The 26,456-nt window shown below is 38.7% G+C and overlaps 1 protein-coding gene across 3 annotated transcripts; it reads right to left on the minus strand.

The window, feature by feature from the left end:
- Window positions 1-1,554: 1,554 nt before the first annotated feature.
- On the minus strand, window positions 1,555-20,462 carry LOC142369205 (uncharacterized). Of its 3 annotated transcripts, XM_075451471.1 has the most exons (12): window positions 20,381-20,462; window positions 8,418-8,847; window positions 7,398-8,150; window positions 6,601-6,821; window positions 5,648-5,853; window positions 5,382-5,542; window positions 5,098-5,201; window positions 4,892-4,952; window positions 3,803-3,891; window positions 2,856-2,978; window positions 2,370-2,470; window positions 1,555-2,239 (listed from the first exon to the last, which is right to left on the minus strand). In XM_075451471.1, exons 2-12 carry the CDS (start codon window positions 8,821-8,823, stop codon window positions 1,708-1,710), a joined length of 2,757 nt encoding a protein of 918 aa, XP_075307586.1. In that variant the 5' UTR covers window positions 8,824-8,847; window positions 20,381-20,462; the 3' UTR covers window positions 1,555-1,707. The 3 variants fall into 3 exon arrangements, with proteins under 3 accessions (XP_075307586.1, XP_075307584.1, XP_075307585.1); XM_075451469.1 differs by having other exon boundaries at window positions 7,398-8,847; XM_075451470.1 differs by lacking the exon at window positions 20,381-20,462 and adding an exon at window positions 10,983-11,225 and having other exon boundaries at window positions 7,398-8,847.
- Window positions 20,463-26,456: the final 5,994 nt, after the last annotated feature.

Genomic DNA, 26,456 nt, shown 5'->3' on the forward strand with positions numbered 1-26,456 from the left:
GTTACCGCCCTGGTCTGGGAAAAACATGGTAAGCAGCACATGGGAGCCTGTGTTTGGGGCACAAACTCAGTCAACTGGCAAAGAGCTGCTTGCTATGAATAGGTGAATGGCTGCTGCTCAGTAACCTCTCTGTTTATTCTCTCTTCAGTGCCCCCTTCCATCTCCCCATTGGTCTGCTCTCCCTCTCCCCCTTTATCTATACCCCATGTCTCTTTCTCTCTTTGAATAAGGCCAACATTGAACTCTCTTGGTTGCCACTTCTTACTTTCCCTCCTCTGTGAAAACTGAGCTTGAGAAGAGTTAAAAAATATGGTGATTCACAATCCATAATTTAAGGATGTAAAATGCTTTGTCTGTTTAGGAGGTTTTGGACGCAGAATCAAGAAAAGAGGACAAATTTATGAACTGAAGACAGCTCACAGTTTCACAAAAGTGGGAGACGCAGTGTAACTGACGTCAGACAGAAAAGAGGGCAGACAAACTGTGGACTTTTGTCGGGGGGAGGGAGTGTTTCAGGGGACGAATCCCTTTAAAGACCAGAGTTAGCTTTTATCAGTGACACACACGATGAGCCAATATGCATGCATGCACACAGACTGATTAAATCACAAATGTATACACTTGTAAACATGGTAATCTGTTCTTAAAGGACATCTAGAAAGAAAAATGGAACACTGGATAATGTATCAACAATGAAACCATACACACAACCATGCAAACAGTTATCACTGTCATAGTAGTAACTCTCAAAACGATATAGGATCAAAGCACACTCACATGATCGACGATATAATAATAGACCCAATAACTTGAAGTGAATTGTAACATGGGGACAAAACAATCTCTAAATCAGCTTGTGGTAGAATTCTGCGAACTATTAATAATCTGAGGTCCAATGTTTTCTAAAGTACTGGTTGTACACCCTTACCTGCATATTTGTCTGTTTTTTGTCTTCATAGAAATTCCAGCTCACCCACTGTACAGTACCCTTTAAAACAATACCTCTTTCCTGGCATCCTCAGTATGTAATAACACACACACATACAGGCACACTTATACTCACTGTAGTTAACCATCAACTGGGCAATTCTGGGCACTCAGGTACCTCTAAGTGAGACCGTGATCTTCTAAGGTCAATATTGGTCCATTATGGTGTTATATAAAAAACCTTCAAAGAAGATGTGCGTGTCATCCTTCTCTGGCACTGTGGATTATAAACATCTATCTTTACGAGGTCCTGTTTTGATATTGAATCTTAAAGTCTCAGAGATTTTGGAAAAGGGAAATTGGCTAGTTAAGGGTTAGAGGACATATTTTTACTCTGGGAAATATATATATTCCTGTTGAGTTAACTGTAGTTAAATCAGCATAAAATGATTGATATCTTTTTGGTCAATTAAATGAAGCCGCAGCCCAACACTTAGCTTAGCAGAATGACTTTAGCCTTTATCCAAATAAGACTGTCAGAAACATAAAACAAAAAAAAACAATCATACAAATGCAGATTTTATTCCAATTTCAAATGCATTAAAAAACATTTAAATACATTATGAACACATTTACAACAAAAACACAACAAAAAGTACTATCTATTTTCTAAAAAGTTTGAAAACAAAACTGAAGTTAAAAGAAAAAGTTTGACTTAAAAACACAGTTTGACCTGGAGATTCAGACGTGTGGGCGTAATGCTTTTTGGAGATTCAAACACTACTGCCATGTGATTGGCTCTTTTCCCTCCATCGCCTCAGCTCCCACTTCCTCCTTGCCCTCTGGGATACAGTAGAATGCTGAAAGGTCTGGAAGTTGTCCAAAAGATCCCCATGACTGGTGGAAAGGTAAGACAGTTGTCAGCTCTCTTTGGCCTGAGTCACCCCCATCAATATTATTGACGGTGATTATGTGGGACGTTGGAGGAATGATGTTGCTATAAGCCACAGCATTGGTAGGATCTAAGATACTGGCATTACCCTGGGTGATGGAATTGCTATTGGTTACAGAGTTATGGATACTGTCTGCACTGCCGTTGCTGCTTGATGAGAGACCAGAAGAGGAAAATGTCAGAGCTGAAGCCTGGGGTGGGAGCAGATTAGTGCCCGGACTGGGCATGAGGTTAGAGGGACGACTGAGGGCCATACGCTGCGTGAGAAGCTGGTGCTGCAGCCGCCTTTCGGACCAATCCTCCTGAGGCTGGCGATGGATCTTCATGTGAGCATTGCGGGACTTGATTTTGTAGAACATTCTGGAGTGATGAAAAAGTAAGACAGAAATGAAAGGAAGGCTGTGAAATCTAAACCATCTGTTTGTTCCGCCTCAAGCCAAACACAGAGTTTGGGTTGGGAGCTGTCTTTAATATAACTGGTCCTACTCACTTTCCACACAGCTTGCAGGGAAAGAAGCTGGCCAACGAGGGCACAGGAACTACTTCTTCCAGTGAAAACTGCCTCTCCACTGGCTGACAGATGGGCGTCACCTACAAAAATGCAACCATTCATGAGCTAACATGTTTGATTGACTTGTTGAGCAACATTCCACACTGGATAATCGTGTAATACATTTAAGTCGTTACACAAGCATACACAAATACGCCATTGGTTTTCCTTCAGGGAGCATATTATTCTATTAGTTTGCTTCTACAATTCCATGGTTCTGAATGCATGAGACAGAAGAGCCAACAGATTATCATGAGCGTAGAATAGACACTAAAGGACAAAAAAACAGGAAATAAAGGAAAAAAAGGACAACTTTGGGAAAAACTGAAAATCAAAAAGCAGACACAAGCAAACATCAGGGTTCCCTGTGGATCACCTTAGTCCTCATATCAGAAGGGACATGATGGAGGTGAAAATAAATCTTACATTTTTCTGCAGCTCCAACTGTCCATCTCTGCACTCGTCCGCCTTCTGTTTTTTCTGTTTGTCAACAAGCTTTTTGCTCAGGTAGTAAAACTCTACGCACTGAGTCACAGTCTTAGTTCTCACCTGTAACACAAAGCAACATATGTTGGTGTAGATTCTCAGTCTACCAGGCCAGACCAACCCTTAACGCTTAAATACAAGGCAACTGAATGTCTTTTCCTGGTTCCTCTCATCCGAAAGGCTTCCTGTGTTCTCATATAGTTAACAACAACCAAAATGACCCACAGCATAGTAGGGTGGGCAGTGACCTCAGCAGAACCTGAATTGTGAATGTCCCAGCAGAAACTTATAAGGATGAAACATCCTACCAGTCAGTTGGAACTGAAAACTCTTTCGAATATGGTAAAATATCTTCAAGAACCAAGAACGAAGCCCAGTTGCCTATAATTCAAGTATTTAGGAACAGCAGCATGGTGTCCATGTTACAGGAGGTTGTCAGTCTATAACTGTGATGTGCTGTATCATCTCTGCAATCCAAATGAAATGCTGAATAGAAAGATGCTTGAAAAAAACTGCTTCCCTTTTTATGTAATAGCGTTTATGTAATGATCCAGGAAAAACAACACTTTGACTGAATGATGAGCACCAAATAAACAACCAATCACTGGTGTACTTGTGGAATCTATTGGGAATCCTTCACTTTGTGTTATGTGTTGTTTTCAGCAACAAAAATATGTTTCTACGTCAGTAAACTGCTACCTGTAGTGCTACTAAATGGTATTTTGCAGGGCTTATTGATTTCAAAATCCACAACAATGTATAAAATATGCCACTTGTGTGCCTGGTTAGAATCACTAACCAGAATCACAGATTAGAATCACTTTGACAGGGTAACCATCAGCGAGTGCTGCACAAATAACAATCAATGCATGAAAAAAATGCTTTACCGTCTTCTCTATGAATGAAAAGTCTTTTCCATGAGTCTCTAGAGCTACACCGAAAAGATTCTTTTCAGTGTCTGTCCAAAAATCACAACCTAGAGAGAAAAAAAAGGGGGGGGGGCATTAGAAACAATGAAAGGAATACCACAAGGTCATCCTGTCATGCATGACAAGATGGGACGTAAACTGATGGACTCCAGAGAAATGTGGGGGTCTTATGACAGTGGTAAGTTTGAGGATTGTCACTGTGGATCCATGCCATACTTCTGTGCATCTGTATAAAGTTTGTATGAAATTACTTGTAGGTGGACTGACTGAGTATAGAAATCCCAAACGCCTGAGGATATCCCTGTACAGTAGTGTTGGACTTTCATTCTACAAACATTAGGCAGGCAGGGGGTATTTGTAGGCAGTGGAAACCTGAAGTGATTCAATGTAACAAAGCTGGAAGGGTGTCCTGGAACATGCCAGGAATCTGAGACATCTAAACATAGTTGGACTGTTGTCAAGGGCCCAAAATGTGCAGCAGTATCCCCATCTACAGGAAAACACTCACCTGAGTGCAGAAAAATGCAGAACAATGTCTACTTTGTACTTGGTTCTTGGTGGATTTAAAAGAGAGAGAGGATTGTGTGTAATTGGAAGGAAATTCAGGTTTGTACAATGACTTCTATTGTACATACTATGGGAATGGTTTCATTTTTACAGACTTGCATTCTTCACATGCCTACAAGTGCAGACTGTTGTATATGTACTCAAGAAAATTGTAAAAAAAATTCTCCCCATGTAAGTCCCCCGATTGCTTGTGTTCTTTTTTTGCTTTGTAAAGCACTCTGAATTGCCTTCTGCTTGAAAATGTGCTCTATGATTAAAGACTGACAGATTGAAAAAGCAGCAGTGCTATAGGTACAGATAAATAGCTCACGTATGAGTCCAGAGTTATTTTGGTTTCAAACTTCAATTCATAAACCAGTTCCCCTGTTATAACATGTAAATCAGGTATAAGTGATGGGCTCATATTGTTTAAATACCAAACCTAAGCTAGAGAATCAAATTAAACGTCAGCAGAAGACTAATCAGCTATAATGAGGTCACCTGAATAATGGTAGTCCCCTGTTGGCAAGGGCTGAGAGAACAACAGCATCTCCAATGTGGCCTGTACTCAGGGGAGAGATGGAGGATAGGAAGAAAATAACAGATTAAACAAGCAATGGTGTGAGTGCATGGGTTAGAATGCAGTTAGGAATAATGAAACAGATGGAATGACTGAATGAAACATAGATAATGGAATCACTTCTAACCATTGTGTTCCCCTGACAATGGTGCAGACAATGCAGAGCCAGCTCAGTGTTACTGCCTCCTCCTGGTAAACAGCTGGAACTACACATGGAAAGTAGCTTCTCTACTGCAAATACAAACACACAGAACCTTACAGATTTCAGTGTGGGTTCAGCCTAATTGCCCTTATTGGTTACTTAGAATGTTGAAGGTGTGGGAATTAAACCACACTTCTATTCTCAGTGACTCTGAGCTGCCCATAGAAAAAGTTTTTTTGTTGTATTTTGAAATCTTGCGAGGTGTTTACCTTGGTATTGTGCATGAGCACTCTTCTGCAGCTCATCCCATGGTTTCCAGAGCAACTCTTCCCGAGGGGACTCTTCATCTGGGAACCACAGGCCTGACCATTCACGATCCAGAAAGCAAGGAGGGAGATCTGCCTGAAAGTCAGCGCCCACGTTGACATATCTGCAGGAAAGAAACCAGTACATTAGTGTTATTCATTAGTCAACACCAACAAGACAGTAACTGTAGTGACACCGTGCTTCTTCTGGAGTTCAGCCTTTTACTTACGGTAACTCATCACACTCCTCAGCCTCTTGTCTCCATGTTGTTTCATCCTCCCTGTGATGGGGCATTGAGAGGGAGGAATAGAGCCCTGTCCCCCGGCGGAGTGGATTAAGGAGGGGCTGAGGAGTGTAGCTACCTCTACTCTGAGGCCTTTTGGAGTGAAGAACACTGGGAAACGGCGTTCCAGTATACACTGGAGTGACTTGTTGCTGCAAGGACAAAAAGGAGAGTGTTTTATTTTCCTTTTTTTTCCTTTTTTTAAAGAGTCAAAATCAAATGGGAGAAAAACAAATGTTGAGCAACTAAAAATACAAAAGCTGAAGTATTTAGCAAGTGACAGGAAACAAATCTTAAAGCCATCTGCACAGCCCTTTAAACGAGAAGCGATGGGATCAAAATAAATCCTTTTTATACCACATGAACGGAGATAAGTCCCTGATGCATGCTCCGAGGCAGGAGCAACATCCTACCTTATTCAAAACTGAAGCGTTGCTTTTCACTAACTCCAAGTCTGTCTTATTTGCTCTCTTTGTCTGTTAAACGTGTCTAAAAATAAAAACCCAGATATGTGGTTTTAGAAGCCGTCATACAGTTGGAGCAAACGTAATTTCTTGACAAAAAGCCATTTAGGCATCCGCCCACTGTGTCTGCATAGCTTCACCAGCTGTAGCGAGCGCTGTCTGCTGCTTTGCTAACCAGTCTCCTTTAACTGAAGAGTGACAGCAATGTGCAAACACAGAAGCGAAAAAGTGACTTTTCAGAGATAAAGGTTCATGGTTCATAAAAAGGAGCTACAGAGCACTATGTAATCTTCAGGAATTTAATTGTCATAACACCAATTTTACGTCTCTGTAATTCTAGAACAAGACATTAGGCCTGAACTTAATATTTTTTAATAAGAAAAGGAAGACCTTTCCTTAATTGTTAACAGCAGTGGTAAAAGTGCCACACTATACCTGTAGGCGAGACTGGATCACACTGGCTGGTTCATTCTTTACTTTCTGGGTAAATTTGTAGGGAGCTATCTTTTCTGCAGCCACATGATGCTTGCCAGAGATATGAGATGGACGAAGGGGAAGATGAAAAGAGGAATTGAAGGATGGACTACTGGAAGGACAGACTGCCCGAGACGAGTGAAGGGATGATGATTCAGGAGACTGTGGAATCTCATACGGGGCTGGAGAATGGTCACCAGTAAAGAAGAAATAATTGAAAAAGATAGAGAAGGACAAAATAAGAATTATGAATAAAAACATATTTTACCATTTTGTCTGAATCCCTAATCAAAATAAAACAATCATATTTGCACAGGCAGGTGGGCGTTATACCAAGAACCGACAACATCATGCTGTTAATCGGAGACACATTCGGTTTTACGTAAAACTGATGTATGAACTAAAACTACACGTAAATTAAATTTAGACATGCTGGTTGTGACATGAACATTTCAGCTATCAAATGATATAAAACTGTACAAAAGATTTTACTTTAACTTTGGGCAGATTTTGCTCAAATGGTTTTACTAGTGAAAATGTGAAACTGTCATTTGCATAGGGGAAGCGGGAAACTTCATGAACACACCAACAAAAACCCACATGTCCCGTAAATTTACATGTGGGTATAAACCTGTGGTTGTTTTAAAAGAGTAAAATAGTTTCTTTAAACACCTTGTTTTCCTTTAGAATGTGTCAACTCTCAGGATTATTCTTCTATCATACTTTCATTCACAGAAAAAACCCAGAGAGTACGGTACCTGTGAGATTGCCATAATCATCACCACGGGAGGACCTTAGGTTGCATTCAGTGCTGCCGGCGTCGCCTGACAGCTGTGGGAAACAGTGTGACAATATAGGAAACTTCCATATCATCCCAGAGGAGTGGACAGAAGGCAAAGACTGAATAGGGGATGGGAAAAACTGAAGTCCAACAATTGCATCTCCGCCCTGAGAAGAATGTCCAGCACCCCCCTGTGCACTGGGAGAGTCCATTTTAGATGGTGAGTGAGAAGGAGGAGGTAAAGGTGTGGGAGGAGGGCTAAGAACTGAAGGCATGAGGTGAGAAGAAGTGGGAGGGGAGGGGAAAGATGTAAGAGAGAGGTAAGCCGGGGAAGAAGAGGAAGAGGAGGAGGGAGGCAGGTGAGAGTCTGAGTCAAAAACGCAGCTTTGCCTTGACTTGGCAAGTCCGGGGGGTTCTCCTCTCCCAACCCCAAATTCCCAGATTTGTGCAGAGGAATCCCCACTGGGAATGCTGGGAAATCTTCTCTTTCGCTGGGACAAGAAAGCCTCAGAGAAGGAGTCCAGTTTCTGAGTGTACGTCCTGCTGCTGATGCCCATGGGTGATCTCTGAGGTGGAAAACCTGAGACCAAAGTGTGGGTGTCTGCTGCTCCTCTCCACCTCCCATCTGCTTGATTTGTGGGGGAGACACTGTGCCATGATCCTTCAGCTTCTGCCAGCTGATGCTGATCCTCACCTGAGCCACAGCTAGACCCATAATCTTCCTCTCCTCCTAAAAAACCATCACTTACTCTTGAATTCACTCGACAACAATCAACACTCTTGTCATTATAGCTTCCTGCATTACCTTTGTGAAAGGACACGGTTTGTCTAGTGAAGTGACTCATGTTAGCCTCTCTGTTATAAACCGTTTCGCTTTTAGCCTCACAGGTAACATGGGTGTAATTGTTATAATTTCCTCTTATTTTCGATCTGTCTCCTTCCTCAGTGACACAGTTCATTGCATAAAAAACATCATTTGTGTTACCATAGCAATCACCTTTGCCATGAAAATCATCTGCAGGGCTCTTGCAGCTCCCCCCATCCTCCCAAACTTCTTTTTTGCCATACCAAGAGTCATCAAAATGACTGCCCAACCTGTTGTCTCCATCAAGATGGCCTCCTAAGCTAGCATCTCCATCCAAACTGCTCGCACTGGTGCTCAGGAAGACTCTGTCACCCCCACTGCTCCCCCTCCTTGACCCAGAAGAGGTGTTTGATGTCAGGAATGAGACTGTGGATTCTTCCCCTCTACTTCCATACTGCTCCAGGGATTCCTGGGCAGTCTCAGAGGGCTGGTATACCACATCAGAGTTTTGAAAATTGGGCAAAGTGTGAGGAAAGTATGGGCCATGGCGATGGTGCTGGAGATTGGAGAAGGATTTTGTGGACGAGCGATCCTCCATGTGTGCTTTGATTTGCTAGAGTGTCTGCAGGAGACAGAAACAGAAGAGAACATTTTAAAGAGTAAATTTAAGAGCATCGCTTCAGCCATCAAAATTGGTGATCACTGCCTTATACTGCAGTGATGTCATTTATGATGAAGTTTGCGATAAAGTTTTATTGCGTGTGATAATACATACATTAATATTATAGTCAGGTCACACAAATTTAAAGTGAATTAGAAGGAACAAAAGCTTGTGATCTTAGCTGAGTATGACTCTGCAACACAATGTTTTTTCCGAATTAAATGTCAAGTCCAAATGTCCAAAATTGTTCGAGTGCCAAAATCCTTTTTACTTACATGGTCTGACGATTTGTCAACTTAAACATTGTACGGAAATGCCTTTTTGATGACTATACAGTACATAAATGTCGCAACATAAAATTAACATGAAAATTAAGAAAGCATTACAAAGTCATATTAAGTTATTAAAACATTTATATCTTAATGTGTCTTCCTCCACGTCTTGTAAAACTGCTTTAAATGAGATTGTCAATAAGCTTCAGTAGCTTCGTAGATGATTCCAAACACAGGTAGCAGCTTATACAGGCTCTGGGCATATATACCGAAAAGAAGTCCTGTGAGCAAAGGCAGCACACGTTAGTCACCCAACTGAATTATAGAACAAGCATGACGGGCAGCAGATTTTTAGTTAGTGATAATGATCAGTGGTCTAGTGGTTGAACACAGTTTCCAATGCATGTTAGAGACGCATTTGTGTGTGCAAGGTCGTCATAATCTGGCACAAACACAAAAGCGGCAGCGGAATCAAGCTTTAAAGATACAAAATTGTTTGAACTTTGATTTCACCTCCACTTGCTGTATGTGAGGTGTAGAATAAGACAGAATCATGAAGATATTCTTCACGAGATATTGATTCAGTCACATAGGGGTGTCAATTAAACATTTAGTGGTGATGATTTAATATTTATGAATGCATTTATTTTTTGTTCATTAGCAGTCAGAGAAAGTTTCCAAGTCAAATAAGGTGCTACTCATTACTAATCTGTGAATGCAGATGTGAATCCCTGTAAAGTAATTGAGACTATTGATAAATAGCAGTCTGAGCACAGGCCCCTGTGGTGCACCCTTGGATACCATTCAGGAGGCTAAAAGTTATATCTTATTCCAGAGTCACATGAATATGTCTCATATTTAACATGTTTTTAACATGTTTAACATGTGGCAGAATCACATTATAAGCACAGAATTTCTGAGATTGTATGTCTGTTATTTTCATAAGGAAGCATTTAGGCAACATGATAACTACGTTAAGATAACCAAGTTTTTTTTCCTAATCCTAACCCCAATCATGTTTCTATTGGTATTTAATCCTAACAATGTATTTTCTCCACTTGACCCCAGCCAATCACAACAGATAAGAAAAAGGAAAAGTGAAAAGTTGCTGGACAATCTTGTTGGCTACCCTTTGTCTGAGATTTATTTGTAAATTATTTTCAAATCCTTCAACACCGTGTTCAGACGATCCAACAATATAATCTTTGCCACAACACTGCATGCATTAGTAAACACACAATGAATTACATAGAAAGAACCCGTAATGTATCATTCTTATGCACAAATCAAACTACCAAACGCTGCACAGCTGTAAGATGCTGGTTTGAAAGATTTTGCGCCTTTTAAATCAAGCTCAGATTGGCTATTTTGGGGGTTGATAGTCCTGATGAGTTTTAATGCTAACGCAGTACATTTTATGCTGTTTGAAAAACACACAGCAGACAATCAGATGTGATTCGTGTCCACTGCAGATTAATAATACTGAACGAACACTTTAAATAATGGTGTAGGACAAGCACAAAAAGATCAAAGCAAAGGTCATTTTGCTAGCAAACACGTCTTTCTGTTGAACAAAATCGGTTTAGTTTTTGTTGTCTTTTCAGTTTTTGACACTATTTCCTTCATGAAAATGCTTCAGCTTTAGAAATTCAATTCAAGTACACGTATTTACTCAATCTTTAAGTGCACTGGTTATTCTTCTAGCTCTCTTGAAACCACATTCTGCTCTAAATAGGACACCGAGTGAGTCAGAAAGAGAAAGAGTGAAGTAGGATGAGATGAAGAGACAAATATACTGTATACGTTTTGAGGTTTTCTTTTTACCAGTCATTGGCGCTAAGTCTCCTTCTCACATATGTTCTTCTTCTTGTTTGTGTGTTTTCTGGCTCTTTCTGTTCTTCTGATTGTCTTCAGCATTCTCTCTGACTCTTCAGCTCCTTCAGCTCGAGTGCTTTTCAACCTCTCACATGGTCCTTCCTATTTGTACATTTGTGTGTGTGCGTGTGTGTGTCTTTCACACACACTGTCTGTCACACAGTACCTAAAGCAAAATGGACTCACAAAACCACCCAAAGCACACACACCACTTTTTTCGCACATATGAAAACACACACAGACACTCATTTACTCACTGAAGCCTCACACACACGCACACACTTGCAGGTGTCAAAGAGGACCAGCGGGTAGTGATGTTGCCTCTCTGCCTTTGCGTCGTCGTGGTAACCACATCCTGAGGAAACAAACGCTGACGGATCTCCCTCCTTTCAGCTATCTTTATCTCTCTGCCCCCCTCCTCCATCTCTCTGTATCTCTTTCCGTCTCTTTGCCCGTCCTTATTTCACACTGCATCTCGCCTTCTCACCAAACGCCCCAACTTTGTTGTCCTCTTTCTTCTTTTTTTTTCTGTAATCTCTGCTTTCCTCCTATTGTGTCTGGTCTACTTCTTGCTTTAAATCTCTTTTCTTTTAAAGGAACCTAGATCCTCTTATAAAAGCCTCCTTTTTTCAGTTTTCCTCTCATGGTTTCTTTTTTATTAACATACATTTTCTGCTACCTAAAACCAAAATACCCTAAAATCTTTAAGTCTCTAGAACCTTCTACGCTGGCTTTGAAATACATTTTTAGTAAACTTTTCATTAGTTTTGTATGTATTCCAAAGATGTATTTTAACTTACAACTGTTGTTGACCTCAGTTTATTAGGTTATTTCAGCATATAACATGTGACAAAGTTGTCTTTCCTGTTCACATGGTGTGCTTCAACTGGTGTGGATGTACATGCATACATCTTTGTCCGGCTACATTCATCACATGTTCTAAGGTTTCGTCTGTGTGTGTGTGCGTGCAGAGGCAGAAGCGTAGATGTTTACCAGATCAAGATTCTCCGGCTGAGTCAGCTGACAGGAAGTGAGACAGAATGAAACAGGAAGGAAGACGGCAACAAATGATGAGGTTCAGGGAACCCTCTAAACACCCTGCAGCCCCACCCACAAGCCCACCCACTCACGAGCACACACACAGACACACACACGCTATGCACCTGCATATGTTGTTTTCTACCTTTATTAATCAAGTAGTGCCGTAAAACACCCACTCACACATGCACACACAACGTCAAACACAAAAACCGTGAGCGACCTCAGCAACTTTTGTCACACAAACAGACACACATTTATACAGATGAGACAAGGAGTTATTGAGGAGCTTAAATTACTTTTGTCACACTACATTAAAGCCACCTTATTATCGATGTCACTGACCTGCATTTACATATATATGAGCTGGTTGTAAAGTGTCAGCTGTGAGTAAGTGTCAAATAGTTCACTGACTGCCCAACAGACATAAAGCTTGGAAGTTTGAGCTGTAAAAAATGAACAAAACTAGAAAACTATCATCAAAGTCAAAAGTAAAGTAAAATATTGGCTTAATTCTTAAGTTGAATGTGCTCTGGGTCATGCGGGGTCCACACTCTAAAGACCTCCTAAATTTGAATTTATTTGCCGTCTTGATGTTTCGAGCACAAGTTTCTTATCCATAAAACTCCTATCTGCATACAGCGTCACCTTCTGAAATACCCACGACCCATTAGGAAACATTATGAATCTGTTGATGAATGCACAAACAAAAATATACCTGTAACAATTTCATCCTAATTATCACGTCATAAAACTGATACATAAACAAATGCACATCACAAATGATAAGTGGACTATACTAAGTTCCAAATCAGATTTCTTTATTGAATTCCTATACATAAAAAACTATTTATTCTGTTGACAAAAGAAAATAATGTAATAAAAACCAGCTTATGCCGAAAAATGACATCAGATGCTCTGTTCTTCGTGGTCAATGTTGTATACTTTCTCATCAGATTAAATATGTGGAGTAAAAACAGTCCGTTACCTTCTGAAATGCATAATGTAGAATCATACTGTCCAAATATTTATATGTATAGTGTTAATTAAGTATATTAAATATATCGTATTTATATCAAGTTTAAAATATACATAATGTATATTACCAATTGTCAAATGTAAACTGTTTCGAAAAAATGAATAAAGCCAGTAAAGTGTCTTTTTTGTCTGTGTTTGCTGCCTGCCAACGGACACAAACTGCTCGTTATCAGTGCGCTCCTGTGAAAACTGAAGAGAAATAACGAAAGCCTTTTGTAAATAATTGGATAGCCGAGGTCATGAATATCTATGTTAAAACATATCAAACCAGACCTGCTGTTTAAATCAATTTTCAGAGCTGTAATGACCTGATCTGATCATTTTGCTCTTGTTGTGTTGAAGCTAAACGTGACAACCGATTTGCTGCTCAGTCCTTGGATGGATCTATCAAGTTTGCAAGATGTGGTCTGCAGCAAAAAAAAAAAAATAATTCCATCAGTCACATTTCATTAATCTAAATAAAGATCACACTTGCAGGTACGTGCATGAACATGTAAGAAAAATCAATTCCCAACTTGTTGGTGAAAATTGTTTGCCGTCGCTGCTTGCGAGCTTAAACCTCTGAATGACTTTTGTAAAACATGTTCGATAAAGATACGCTTTTTTGGATGATCTCTAATCCATTTTGAAACCTTTCTTAACAATCCTTGGAGGGGTAGCCAAATGCAAAAAATATGAAAATTCATGTTAAAGCAAACATATCACTTGCCACTGTGTTTATATCACAGTGCAATGAAAGGTTAGCCTTTATCTGAGCATGAGTATCAGTATGTGTAGGTGATCGTATTAATGCTGAGGTCACTTGTACAGTGTGACTGTATGACTGGAAACCTCATCATTATCATGCATTTCAGATAATGTGGAACAGGCTGTCTGTGTCTGACAGAATAACCTCAGTATTAGCATACACTGTGTAATGTTTTATTGCTACATTACATATTTTTCTTTGAAGGAAATTTTATTTTCACTTTGTACAGTTTTAACCATGAAGGGTCGAAGGTCAGCGCAAAGAGCTTCAGCTGTTGTTTAACTTTTTTCTATCCTTATAACTCATTCTGTCAATGTAAGTCATCTTTATATTTCTGTGGGCTGCTGCCGAGAACTGGGAAGACAACGCGTTCCCAATTTTCTCTTTAAACGCTTCAACCAAACAACATGAAACTGCTGCTCCAGAGTTCAGAAAACGAAGCAGATTTTGGACAAATGCATACTGCAATTAATCAATGTGGATTTTATGCTTCCTATTTTGTTAACTATGAATTCCTTGAATCCTTTGCATTGAAGTTTTGCCATATATTTTACAACAGAAAAGATTTGAGGTAGATTTAACGTTATGAAAATCCTGTGCGCTCCCACAGACACGGGTCAAAATATATGAAGCAAATACTGAAGTTTCCCATGCTCATTCGTTCTCTCACAAGCACATAAAAGCAAGCACACGCAACACTTAATAAAATACTAAAACGAAAAATAGGTCAAAATGCTAAAATCCTGCCATGGTTCATAAGTTATTGGACAATAGTGGTTAGAAATATCAATAAACAGACAAATAGATAATATATTTACAGGATCAAAGTTGTATATCATTGTCTATAGGGTATGTTATTTCAGTGGAGACTTCAGTGTTTTAATGGCTTTGGGACATAAATTGGTCATGAGTCTTATACTGCATGTTTTGATCGGCCTGTACAATTTCCTTAAGGGGACACTTTCAGACGTTTTATAGGATGGCACCTTAAAGGTGCAGAGCATAGCAAAAATGTCTCTGACATGACTAAAGGCCAAAGTACTTTAAATGTGATTTTGCAGGATTAGTTCTGCGCCTCATTACGGTATGAAGTTTAAAAATCGTAAACTTAGTACCAAGAATTCTCTTACAGATGTTCTGCACATCCTGACATGACCTACAAATGTCTGCTGTGAGTCGACATTTGCACACATTCATGTTTGTATGAGCAGGCAAACCATGAGAAAACAGCCAAATGAAGAATGTGTGAATGAAAGGATGTGAGAGGATAGAAGGGGAGTGCGGAGGAGTGTGTACGGGGGAAACGGTTCTCTAGTTTTCTCTCAAATTCATCATAAAAACCTGCGGGAGCAGAGGAGGGGGAACGAGACAAACACTTCTGGACTTTTTCTCTCAAATTTTTTTCTCTCCGGGTCTCTCCGTCTGTCTTCCGATACTGAGAGAAGAGGCAACGGCTGGCAGGAACAGTGAAAGAGAATTTGATGAGAGGTCTTAAACCAGTATGTAATAAGAAACACCGTGTATCAAAAGATGTGAGATGGGTTATTTCACTTAAGTTTGCCTTTATGACTACCAGTTTGTGGGATAAAGTCATTCAACAAAATGGAAGTTCGGAGAGACATGGTAATATCGCCTAAAAAGCAAGATGGTGTTTTACATACACTGACTTCATCAGCGAAACTGCTACATAACTGCTCAATCATGCAAGAACTAGTTAAGAGATATCATTTTGGAAAAAAAAAAGGCAGTGAAACTAAGTGTATACCTGATTCTGTTCAAATCATAGAATGTTAAGACTTTGTTTAAAAGGAAGACAGGAGCGGTACATGCACATAGAATCAGGATTCGTGCAAAGGTTCTCAACAATGACACCGTAATTTCAGTGTTTATGTAATCATTATGATTAAACTTCAGTATATTAGTTTAAGACGCCTGCAAATAGACGTTTACAGCTTTGATTTAACTGCAGAAAGAGGGGCAAGAAAATTCAACCTAATACAATGTATTTAAAGTCAAATATGATCAGCATTTGAAGAATAAATATGCGAATATGTATATAAATGTATATTTTCCCTTTCATGGAAATTGCGCTCTCTCAAACAAAAAGAATAAAAACAGCCTAAAGATCACAAGATGGTTTGACGAGAGCTTATGACTTAAAAAACAAGATCACAGGCCCGAAAATGTTCAGAGACCCCGCAGCTGTGCTTTAGACACCTGAAGACTGCTGCAGACTTTTTTCATGTAAAATTTAGATATCTGTCCGCCACACAGGAGGACCGACTCAAGCATTTGCAAAAAGTCCATAAAAGATGGGTTACAACAACACAAGTGCACTACATCAATTTTATATGCTTCATAATGCATTTCAACATTATCAAATTTACCCAGAGGTGCTTATGCAGAAGAGATGTTCAAACGACACTCTTAAACACACTGCAGCACTGCTCGACCAAAACTCTCTGACAAGGTTAAAAGCAGCTCAGATCCGTAAAGGCTTTCTTCAAGAGATGGAAAGCTCAACAAGCTTTTGTGAGGTAGAGTTCCTGTAGAATTTAATACATTAACAGCAACCATGTAGATGTTCTTAAGTAAAATACAGACAACTGGCAACTTTACTGTGATGTCTATTCAAAGTACAAGAGTGAATCTGGTGAAAGACAAAGCCAGAAAATACAGAGGCTGACTACTTTGAATCAGTCTTATGAGCGTGTAGGTTCAAAGGACCGAATTTTTGATTTCTTCCATTTAAATGGAGGCCATAAGGGTCAAGCAAGGGTGAAACAAATCAGCACATTGTTTAGAGAATGCTTCATGTCTGTGAGCATATAATCAATAACATTTCCCATTATTCCTTTTCCCTAAGCCTTTCATCCAAGCTAATTCTTCGACATTTCCGCCTCAAAAAATAAATACACATGATCTTAAAACTGAAATGTACTCACTTAAAGAATTTTTTCAAACATAAAATGAGCTAACCCTCATCAACCCAAGAAAAGCAAAAGTGAAAGTTTAACTTCTACCTAATTAACAATATAAATTTCGAGAGTAAATATAACAACAAGTCAGATGTTGAACTTATTCTAATAATTCCCAGCTGCAGCTCTACCTCATTTAATGCAACAAAAATAAAGCTTTAACAACACTCCTTATTATTTAATCATAGTATTACAAGTCTGCCCATTTGCTTGATGCACCACATAATTAAACTGTAAAACATTATGAAAACTAGCCATGAGTTTATAGCATATAACATGGAAATGGTGGGACCGTGGCCTTAGGGTGGACAGGGCTACGCTATCAGACGGATCAAGCTAACGATGGACTTTGACATGCAGTATTGTAAGTATGAAATTAACAAAATAAAAACATCTTATAATCCATAATTTTTGTAGTCAGAAGATGATACTGACTGGATAGTGAATTACAAATGTTATATTGTATGTAATAAGTATTAAATGCTCCACTTATTCACTCATGTTTCGCTGAACATACTTAATCTCGACCTCAGCTAAATTCATTCAACTGCCAGTAGTGAAAATGAATAACGTTCAAGATTCAATTTTTGTATTCAGGAGAAATAAAAATAAAAACAGTGGTTTCACCAATCTGATGAAAAATGGGACACATCTTCTTAACCATAAATCCTACATCCTACCTCAGGCACACATTTTATGTTCTATCTTTTATGAAAACAGTTGTCAGAAAACAGGTCATCCTCTTTTCATTTTAGATGACACATCATAAGACTATTTTGTAAAGTTTTATCACTGCTACAGAATCATTCTCCAAACACGGTCCGAGGGGTTGTTAGTGATCATCAGCTTGGTCGCTGAAAACTGGTCACAAATGCTCGTCAAACAGTAAACGATATATTCACTGATGAGTCAAAGCACTTTATCTTTACATCTACGTAATTTCTGCTGCTGCCGATTGGATAAGTATCTTTCTTTATTCCAGTTACTTCAGATCAATTACACTAGCACACTTACACTCTACAATTCCATTTCAAGTGTACTGGAGCATTTGTAAGTTTTTCTACTGACAGCGACTTTGATGTTTGCACGACTACAGTTGTATCACAAAGTTGCCAATCATGACTGCATCAAATAGGAACGTAAAATGCTGAGCTAATATGGAGTGATGATTATACTTTAGGTTTTATTTGATTTTTTTTTACAATGTTGACTCAGATTAGATTTCATTTTGGATTTTTGGTTTCAGAAAAGTACTGCGGAAGAGAAAGAGAAGGAAACTAGAGAAAAAGCTGTGATTAGCCCTTTAAAGTCAGCTGAAACAACATAACGCAAATTTGCCTTTAGCATGTAATCATGTGAGGAAGACTTTAAAGGAGGCCACCACGGGAACTACAGGTTTCCATGGTTGGAAAGGGAGACACTGTGCAACTGCCTTCCGGATGTCACAGCTTCACGGCAAAGTGAATTCCACAACAAAAACCACTATCGAAAAATTGACACACGACATATTAGGTAAGGTTTGTCAGAACACAGGTCGGAATTGCAGTGGAAAAAGTTTCAGTGGTCTGTCTGAAGAAAAATTGGGCTTTCCAGTCATCAAACTGAAAATGCTGTGCCGTTCCGACTGTGAATCCATCGCATGACACATTATGTGATGGGGATGCATCTCTGGAGCAGGCCCTGAGAAGCTTGTGAAGGTGAAAGTAAAGTAAAACCCAGAGAAAACCTGCTGTTCTTTGCAAGAGAAAAGACTTTAGAGAAGATTTGTTGTGCAGATTTTTTTAGAATATGAAACCAAACATTTGACAGACATGACAAACTTAAATAGGTATTAGTGAGCAGAGGCCAATGCAAACTACTTTACGCAACAGGACTCAACAGTCTGCTTTCAATCACATGTAATGACTGCATTATCAAGATGTTGATACACACCACCATCCACAAGGCTTCAAAGTAAGTCATGACAAAATCATCTTTCCCTCAAATAAATTAAGTAAGAGTGAATACATATGCAAGTTTGTAAAGCATTTAATCTCTTGGAATAACTGGATACATTTTGTAGATGTTTTGCGGCCTAAATGAATTAGTTTCAATAGCTGTTCTAGGTCTCTATGAAACTTGAACTACTGCACTGTAGTTCGCTACAATTCTCTTTGGTTTCCTCATTTCACCTCCTCGACCAGACAGACAAAGATCAGACAGATGTAAAGATCAATGTTGCTGAAGTAATGTAAAGATTAATACTTCTGACAGCATGTCTTAACTCTGGGTGCTCGTGCTATGTTTTTTTTTAAAACTGAGCGGTGAAAATGTTTAGCACAGATGGTTTTCATTCAGGCCAGCTTGGCACAGGCGTCGAAGTTTTACTTCCGAACGTAAATTTTTTTTTTTTTAAACGCAAAAAGCAGTTGTTGCCCCCATTGTGTCTCCAGATGTCAAAGAAGGTCACAAAAGTGAAGGAAGTCAAAAAATAGTAACAACACAAAGCCTTCATCTACTGTTCTGTCCACCTCTTCTAGATCTGCTGGATCTGACTAAACATCTCTTCAACACAATACAAATACACCAAAGGTGACAGAATCCAAAAAGGCTATGAAGTTGAACTAACTCCTCAGTAAATAGGGGTACTACAGACTTGATAGGTTCCCACCACTATACAGTTAACGGCTTGGGTAGTCGCATCCAACATCTCGAATGACATGAGGGCTTGTTGCTATCACATGCATGCAAGAAAATTCCTTAATGTTCGACCGTACTTTGGTCAGGGGTAGATTAAGGCCGTGGTTCATCATATCATGACTGCTTTACAGTACTGACAATGAAAGTCAAGCTTGTGGTTTTAAGCCTCTCTTTGTTTAGAGCATATTTGGTGTGTACGCCAACCTGTTGTGGGTAACAACACTGAAATGATACAAGTACTGTTGAGCTGTAGGACTTAGTGTTGTACAGTTTGTCACCATAATAGAACAAAGAAGATACTTCGGTGAAACTCATCTCACCAAAATATACTTACAGTACATGGAGATACCAGTCAGATTTGTAAGAAATTCGTTTGGAAGCACATTAAGCAGATTAATGTGATAGATCACAAACAAATTTAGGCCATGTTTTTTTAATATAGTGGGCTCATCATCTTAGGTTTTTAGACTGTTATGAATTACTTTAAAATATCAAATTTCCAGCTCTTTATTTGTGCAAAACATACATATGGTTCCTGAACGAACCATATGTCCGAATGCAAAACTGCCTTTTGAGTGAATAGATCCACAAATGAAATCTCACATCTTTAAAAAATGTGTGAGTTTCAATCTTAAAGACTAAATAAGAAAAAACCCACAAGAAATGAGAAGTGAAAAAAAAAGGCTTCCCTTGATAGACAGTACAGAGTAATTCAGAGAAGAGTGGTGTATCTTAAGTTGGGTGTTTGCTAATAATCGGTTTAATTTACCTTTAATTTAACTTTGATTTGAGTTACCCTAAAGCATTCTGGGAAAACTGCAGCCTTATCCATTTCACAAAAAGAACCAAAATAAATGCAGTTTTACCTGTTAAGTTGTCATCACAGGGAGAAGCGGCAGTGAGATGTGTATGGTCTGCTGCTAGGTAGGCATGTGTGTGAGAAAAGGGGAGGAGAGTGCGATGGTGAACAAGAGAGAGATGTAGTTTCACCAAAGACAAACGGCCTTGCCGTTCTTTCAGTAGATCTCTCAGTGTTTCATCTACCTCGTCATAACGCGACTGTGTGTGTTCGTGCATGTGCGTGTGTGTGTGTGTGTGTGTGTGTGTGTGTGTGCGTGTGTGTGTTACAAGCTGTGTCATAGTGATGCTGGAAAGAAGAGAAAAACACCCAAGTGTGTGCTAAAGCTCACACACATACACACACCTATACACAAACTTTCAGTTTGAGTGAGTGCTTTTTCTCCCCTCTCATCCCTCAGTTTCTTATGGTCTCTTTTGGTCTGTTTGTTTTTAAAGGGCCACACACAAACACATATATAACCTCACACATCCTAATTATCTACACTTGTGCATGTAGAATGTTCACAGCCTGGATTTCAGATGTAGATCGACAATGTCTGATGTCAACATAGCCACAGTATGTACACCACTTTTGTTTTTCTGTATGGAATTGTGTGATTTCGTCTTCGCTCAATGAAACTCCCGGTCGCTGTAGCTGTAGAAGAAGAAAAAAAGTAAAAACAGATATTTGGTCAAATACATTCATTTTGTTCTCTTGCTGAAAGCCTTTTAAGATTACTTGCTCTCTTACAACTGCTTGATGAATACCAAGCTAGGATTATCTAATTACAGTGGGACTTCAAAGTTTGTAAACCATTTCTAATTCAAATTTCTAACCCAAACCACCTCCGTATTTGCATCCAAAAATGTTACACATTCAGAAATAAACACAATGTCATGTTGTGACAGTCTTCAGAAGCTGAGAGCGGTCTTGCCTGCAGTTATTGATTTCAATGCTTTTATCACGAGATCACGAGTTGATTTTTCTGTAATCTCATAATCACAAAGCTAGGTTTCACATGTTAAGTCAGTCTAGCTTGTTTTCTCAAGAAATCGGTCTTTCATTTTATCAAGATAAAAACATATAGTCATTCTTGAGAAAATTAGCTTTGGTTTCTAGAGATCCCAAGGTGATCATGGTGACCTCAAAAAGAAGTGGTGCATGGGTTGACACCTAATTTGATTGTTCATTATCACTGTCATCATAGTTGAGTGGGATCTGTAACATTAAGTGAAAACATGCATGTGAAATTCTGTTTGCTGTCGTGACTTTAATGCAGTGTTTCTCAATTCGGGACCCACTGCCCTGCATGTTTTCGATGTTTCCCTCCTCCAGCACACCTGATTCAAATGATCAACTCGTCATCCAGCTCTGCAGTGGCCTGATCAGGAGCCATTCATTTGAATCAGGTGTGCTGGAGGAGACATCGAAAACATGCAGGGCAGTGTGTTCCGAGGACTGGAATTGAGAAACCCTGCTTTAATGAATGTCTGCTACTGAGCATAGAGAGTGGTGTGTGGTCATAGACAAGTGTTCAACCAACTCCACTGTGCTACAGCCACTAGGTGCTCTTCAGGTGATCCAACTGTTTGTGGTGAAAACTGAACTTTCCTTGGCCAAACAAAAAGGAAATAAAAAAATTAACCATGACAAAATTATTTTCCCAAGATAGTGAAATAAATTACATATAAACATTTTCCAAGCGGCTTTAATATTAATCACATTTGCACAGCAAAGTTTTTTGGAACAGGTGGAAAGGTTTCATTTCCAGTATTTTCCCCATCCCATTGAATGGTGTTTGACTGCTCAGAGCCAGCGTACGTGAAAATATCATGTTCCAAAATGGGCTCTAATAAACTGATTCCCTTCATTTTAAAGCAGCAAACGCATCAAGCGTTTTCTGGCGAACAAAGTCAAGAATGTATAAGGCCATCGGATCACAGAAATGTGTGGCCTTTAGTGTATTTTCAAGTTTTGGCAGTAGAGTATTACACTAAAACCACAGACATAAAAAAAAACAATCAAAAAAACAAAAAAGGAGAGCGTCCAAAAACTTAGTTGTGATTTGGGTGTAGGCGGAGCTGGTATCGATCTGGCGGACGGCCAGACAACCAGATAAATAATCTAAATCTAATTCTAAGCTTCTTATAAGACACATATCGAGTTTACACGTACTTCTCTATGTCTTTTGGACCAGAGTTATCTTTTGAACCTCTTTATTAACAAGTCTATGATCTGTAACGTTTATCTTCTCTCCCCCTTTTTATTTTTCCATCTCTTCCCATCTCTGTTCGATTTTTCAGTTTCTAACTAAAAAAACAAAAACAAACCAGGTGACAATGGCAGTAGGTAGAGCTAATGTGAGCGCTGTCCTTGGCATGGCATTCTCCTCCAAGCTTGCAACGGGATGTGACGTAGCATCATATTCTCTATTCGCTGAACAACAGTTAAAAACTGATTAAGCTGAAATTCATTAAACAAAGCTACAGAAGGCAATAATTGATCTATTTTTTAACAATATTTTTATGAAAAATGTATTGCCTATTCCATTGTCATTCACACAACAATAGTTATGAATCTAGTGCATGAAAGTAAAGGTAAATGAACCTCTTTACTTGTCAGCTTGTTAAACACCCAGTTGTGCCGGTAAATATACCTCTCTTTGAGGCTTGATGCCCACTTAACTGTAGCACGTTTTGAAAAAGTAAATTTTGTCATTGTTTATTGACTTCCAGCTTTTTATTCGGGGGAAGCAGATGTTGTTAGAATGTACCTTATTCTTAACTTTAAGACATGTCTGCTTAGTCAATACATTGAAACATATTTAATGTTAGTGAGCTTTGCTGGCTGAACATAGGCAGTTTTCAGTCCTGTACTCCTGGTACTGGCGGCTGACTGTAGCTTCATATTTACTTTACAACTAGAAGTGTATAGGTGTGCTTGATTTTCTACTTAAAAAGCACATTTTGATAGCATAGTTTTATTGTTGGCACAGTTTGAAATAGAACTCCTAATTTTCTTCTTTTTTTTTTTAGTGGCGTTTGCCTTATTTACCCATGATTGATTGATATTGTAAGGAATTTTGAGTAAAATCATGTTATTTTTGTAAGGACACGAGCAAAACAAGGAAATAAAAGGACTAACAGCAGTTAATTTGTGTTACTACCTGCGGGTTCCTCCAGCCTTGGTGAGGACAAACAGGAGTGACAGAGGTGTTAAATTAACAGATATAGTCATCAGTCATTGTTAGAGGGGAGGAAAGAAGTTCAGAACATAAAGACGCTAAATGCTGTCATTGAGCGAGAAACAGGGTGCACCATGTACAGGTCAATATGTTTGTGAATGTTATTAACATAACTACAACAGAAGTTATCTTTACAGATGGACCTAACATATAATGTGTCAGCATATTGAGTTGAGTGACTTGCTGTGTGACTGATTTTTGTTTAAACTAGATCTTATGTTCACTTAGTTTTCAGGTGTTTTTGAGGTGAACAGACAGTTTTCTATACACTATTACATTTGCATCGACTGTGTTCCATGAAAGCCGATGAAAGGTCATGTAACTTCATGTCACTGTGATGTAAAAGCTGCAAGTGTATGTGTCAGACTCAGACTGAGAGTCAGTCATGAGTGTGCATGGCGGTGGTTTGGTTTCACAGCGGCGTGGGGTGCACTCAGAGGTGCCGTCAGGCTCTGATTCCCGGTATCGTCAACTTCAAACCTCCCCTGATACACCACAGCAACACGGCGGCCCTGTATTGTATCAGACCCTGAAACTCGGCGGAGTTAAGTCTCACCTGCTCGAAGAACTGTAACATTTTTATTAAAGGTGTAAGTTTGAGTGTGTGCTTTTTGATGACAAATTTACAGGTTTTATGGCATTATATTGCTTGTAAGAATATAATATTATAATCCTGGTGTAGGTATTCACATCACTTTTGGTTTATTGATCTGTGTGTTTGGTATCTAGCCTAACATTTTGCCCATTCCACATAAGACCGTCAAAGAATAAACACTAAAAGTTACAGTATTTCCAGTACTAAAGAAAATAAAAACGAAAGTTACAACTTAAGTAACAACTAAGTCTGATTGAACATTAATCTATAGGTTGATCATAAACACTAAAAGCAGTTTTCTGAATTCTCAAAGGAAAGGCTCGTAGCAATAAAAACAGACTTTCATAATGACAATAAGATAGAAAAAATAATGATTTCTTTTGTGTTTTAGGTGCTGCCATGGAGCCTAACTTGCTGTGTATTAAGAGCACCTTTACATTTATATCCATTCAGGCCTAACTTCAACACAACACCACGGGGTGACATATTCTAACACTACACAGAAAAGTCCTCCGGTACAAGTAAAAAGCAGACGGCGACCATTGGCCATGATGGAATGTAGCTATATACATTTATCAAACACTTTATCGCACCGTTGAGAATCCTTTTTTCATTTCATGCTACGATATAGTTTTACTTTACAATATATCTGTATCAAAAGTTACTTTTAGTTCTACTCAAGACATTAAATCAAACATCCCTTTACTTGTTGCTCTACAAAGCCTTTAAGAACACAACACACTTATAAATTTGATGAATTATTATAGATAAAACAGAATCGTATGATACAAAGGCAAATTAACACTGAACTGGTCAAAGCTTTTGTATTTGATATATACTGTGCTATTGTAATGTATAATTATAGAATACCTTCTGCTTTGAGTTCTTTTACTTTTGGTTAATCAAATTCGTGTCCATAAATACTTATCAATATTGGTGGTTATTTTAAATTACAACCTCCAAACATTTGTTTGCCACTACTGATCAGTAAGATATTCTCAAATATAGATTTATGCATGTAGAAACATCAGTAGTATTACTAAATGTATATTCTCTCGAGCTGGCTCATGAAACAGTGAAGAATACTTGAGCAAACGTATTTCCGGGTAATGAATTAAAGTTTTTCTTTCAAACTTTTTTATGTCAGGCCACATACAACGATGGTTTACCCACAATTACCCATCCACAGCTGACTCTAGTTGAAATACAACGGGGTTAAAGTAGCAGTTCGTCCAGGGTTTTCTAAACTAAGTAGTTCAAATGTAAAGAAAATAATCAAACCCCAATATCTAACCAGTGTTTAGTTTTCAAACCTTTTTATTTCATGTGAAGCGTGGTTTCCAGGGGTCGCCAAACGAGGTATTGCCGTGCTTCTTTTCACACAAACATTGAAATACATACGATGACTGGCCAATGAAAAGAGAAACCACAAAGACGGTTTTTAATGATGCAGTAACGTGATGGATAACAGTAGCTGTAATCCTCTTGTTCTCCGTTTTGATCTCCCTCTGCACCATTCTAATTGTACTCATCGGTAGTAAATACGAGAGATCGGATCCTTTTCGGAAAGATTAAAGAAAGTGCTTCATTTTTTTCCTTCATCTTCTCAGTCTGACAAACAAACAAAAAGCTGAGTCTGGCTTTTCAGCCATCACGATGGAGAAATTAATCAGACATGCTACCTTTTTAAAAAAAACAAAAAAAACATTGGTTTTCAATGTCTAAAAGTATGTTCCAATGAACCATTTGTCATTAATAATTAAAAAAAAAGAAACCCTCAGTTATTATACCGAGTATAGATGAAGCGTTAGCATCTCTGTATATTCACCTGGTTTTATTGATAAATCAGGGTAACATCACAAAAAATAAATAAATAAACGCACTAAATCTAGGAGAATTGAGACCGTTGCAGAACATGCTGGAAATCTCCAGTTTTTCTGATGTATTAAATGCATTTCAAGTTCTCCTGAAGAGTGACCTTTTTCTGTTAATATTTTAGAAAATAAAGACTCTGCAAAAACATGGTAATTTTCAGCCACGAAGAAGTGTTAAGAAGAATTTAGAGATACTAAGTGTTGATCAAATATACCGATAACGCCTCTGAATCTTAGGGTGGTGATAATACAGATGCGCTTCCTCTTAACATCTGTGACACAATTTCACACACACCTGTATATACTGAGAGCAGATAACATCTCAGATATTATCTGCCGCTTCAACAGAGCAAACTCCGATAACACAAAAGATGAAGAGCACACAAGA

This window comes from Odontesthes bonariensis, chromosome 19 (genome assembly GCF_027942865.1).
Source record: "Odontesthes bonariensis isolate fOdoBon6 chromosome 19, fOdoBon6.hap1, whole genome shotgun sequence".
NCBI classification, from domain to species: Eukaryota; Metazoa; Chordata; class Actinopteri; order Atheriniformes; family Atherinopsidae; genus Odontesthes; species Odontesthes bonariensis.

Coding starts and splice junctions, on each gene's coding strand:
- LOC142369205 (XM_075451469.1), bottom strand. CDS start 8,823: ATGGAGGATCGCTCGTCCACAAAATCCTTCTCCAATCTCCAGCACCAT. Junction 3,892..4,891: donor AGGGGACTACCATTATTCAG/GTGACCTCATTA, acceptor TTTTCTCTCTAG/GTTGTGATTTTTGGACAGAC. Junction 2,471..2,855: donor AGTTGGAGCTGCAGAAAAAT/GTAAGATTTATT, acceptor GCATTTTTGTAG/GTGACGCCCATCTGTCAGCC.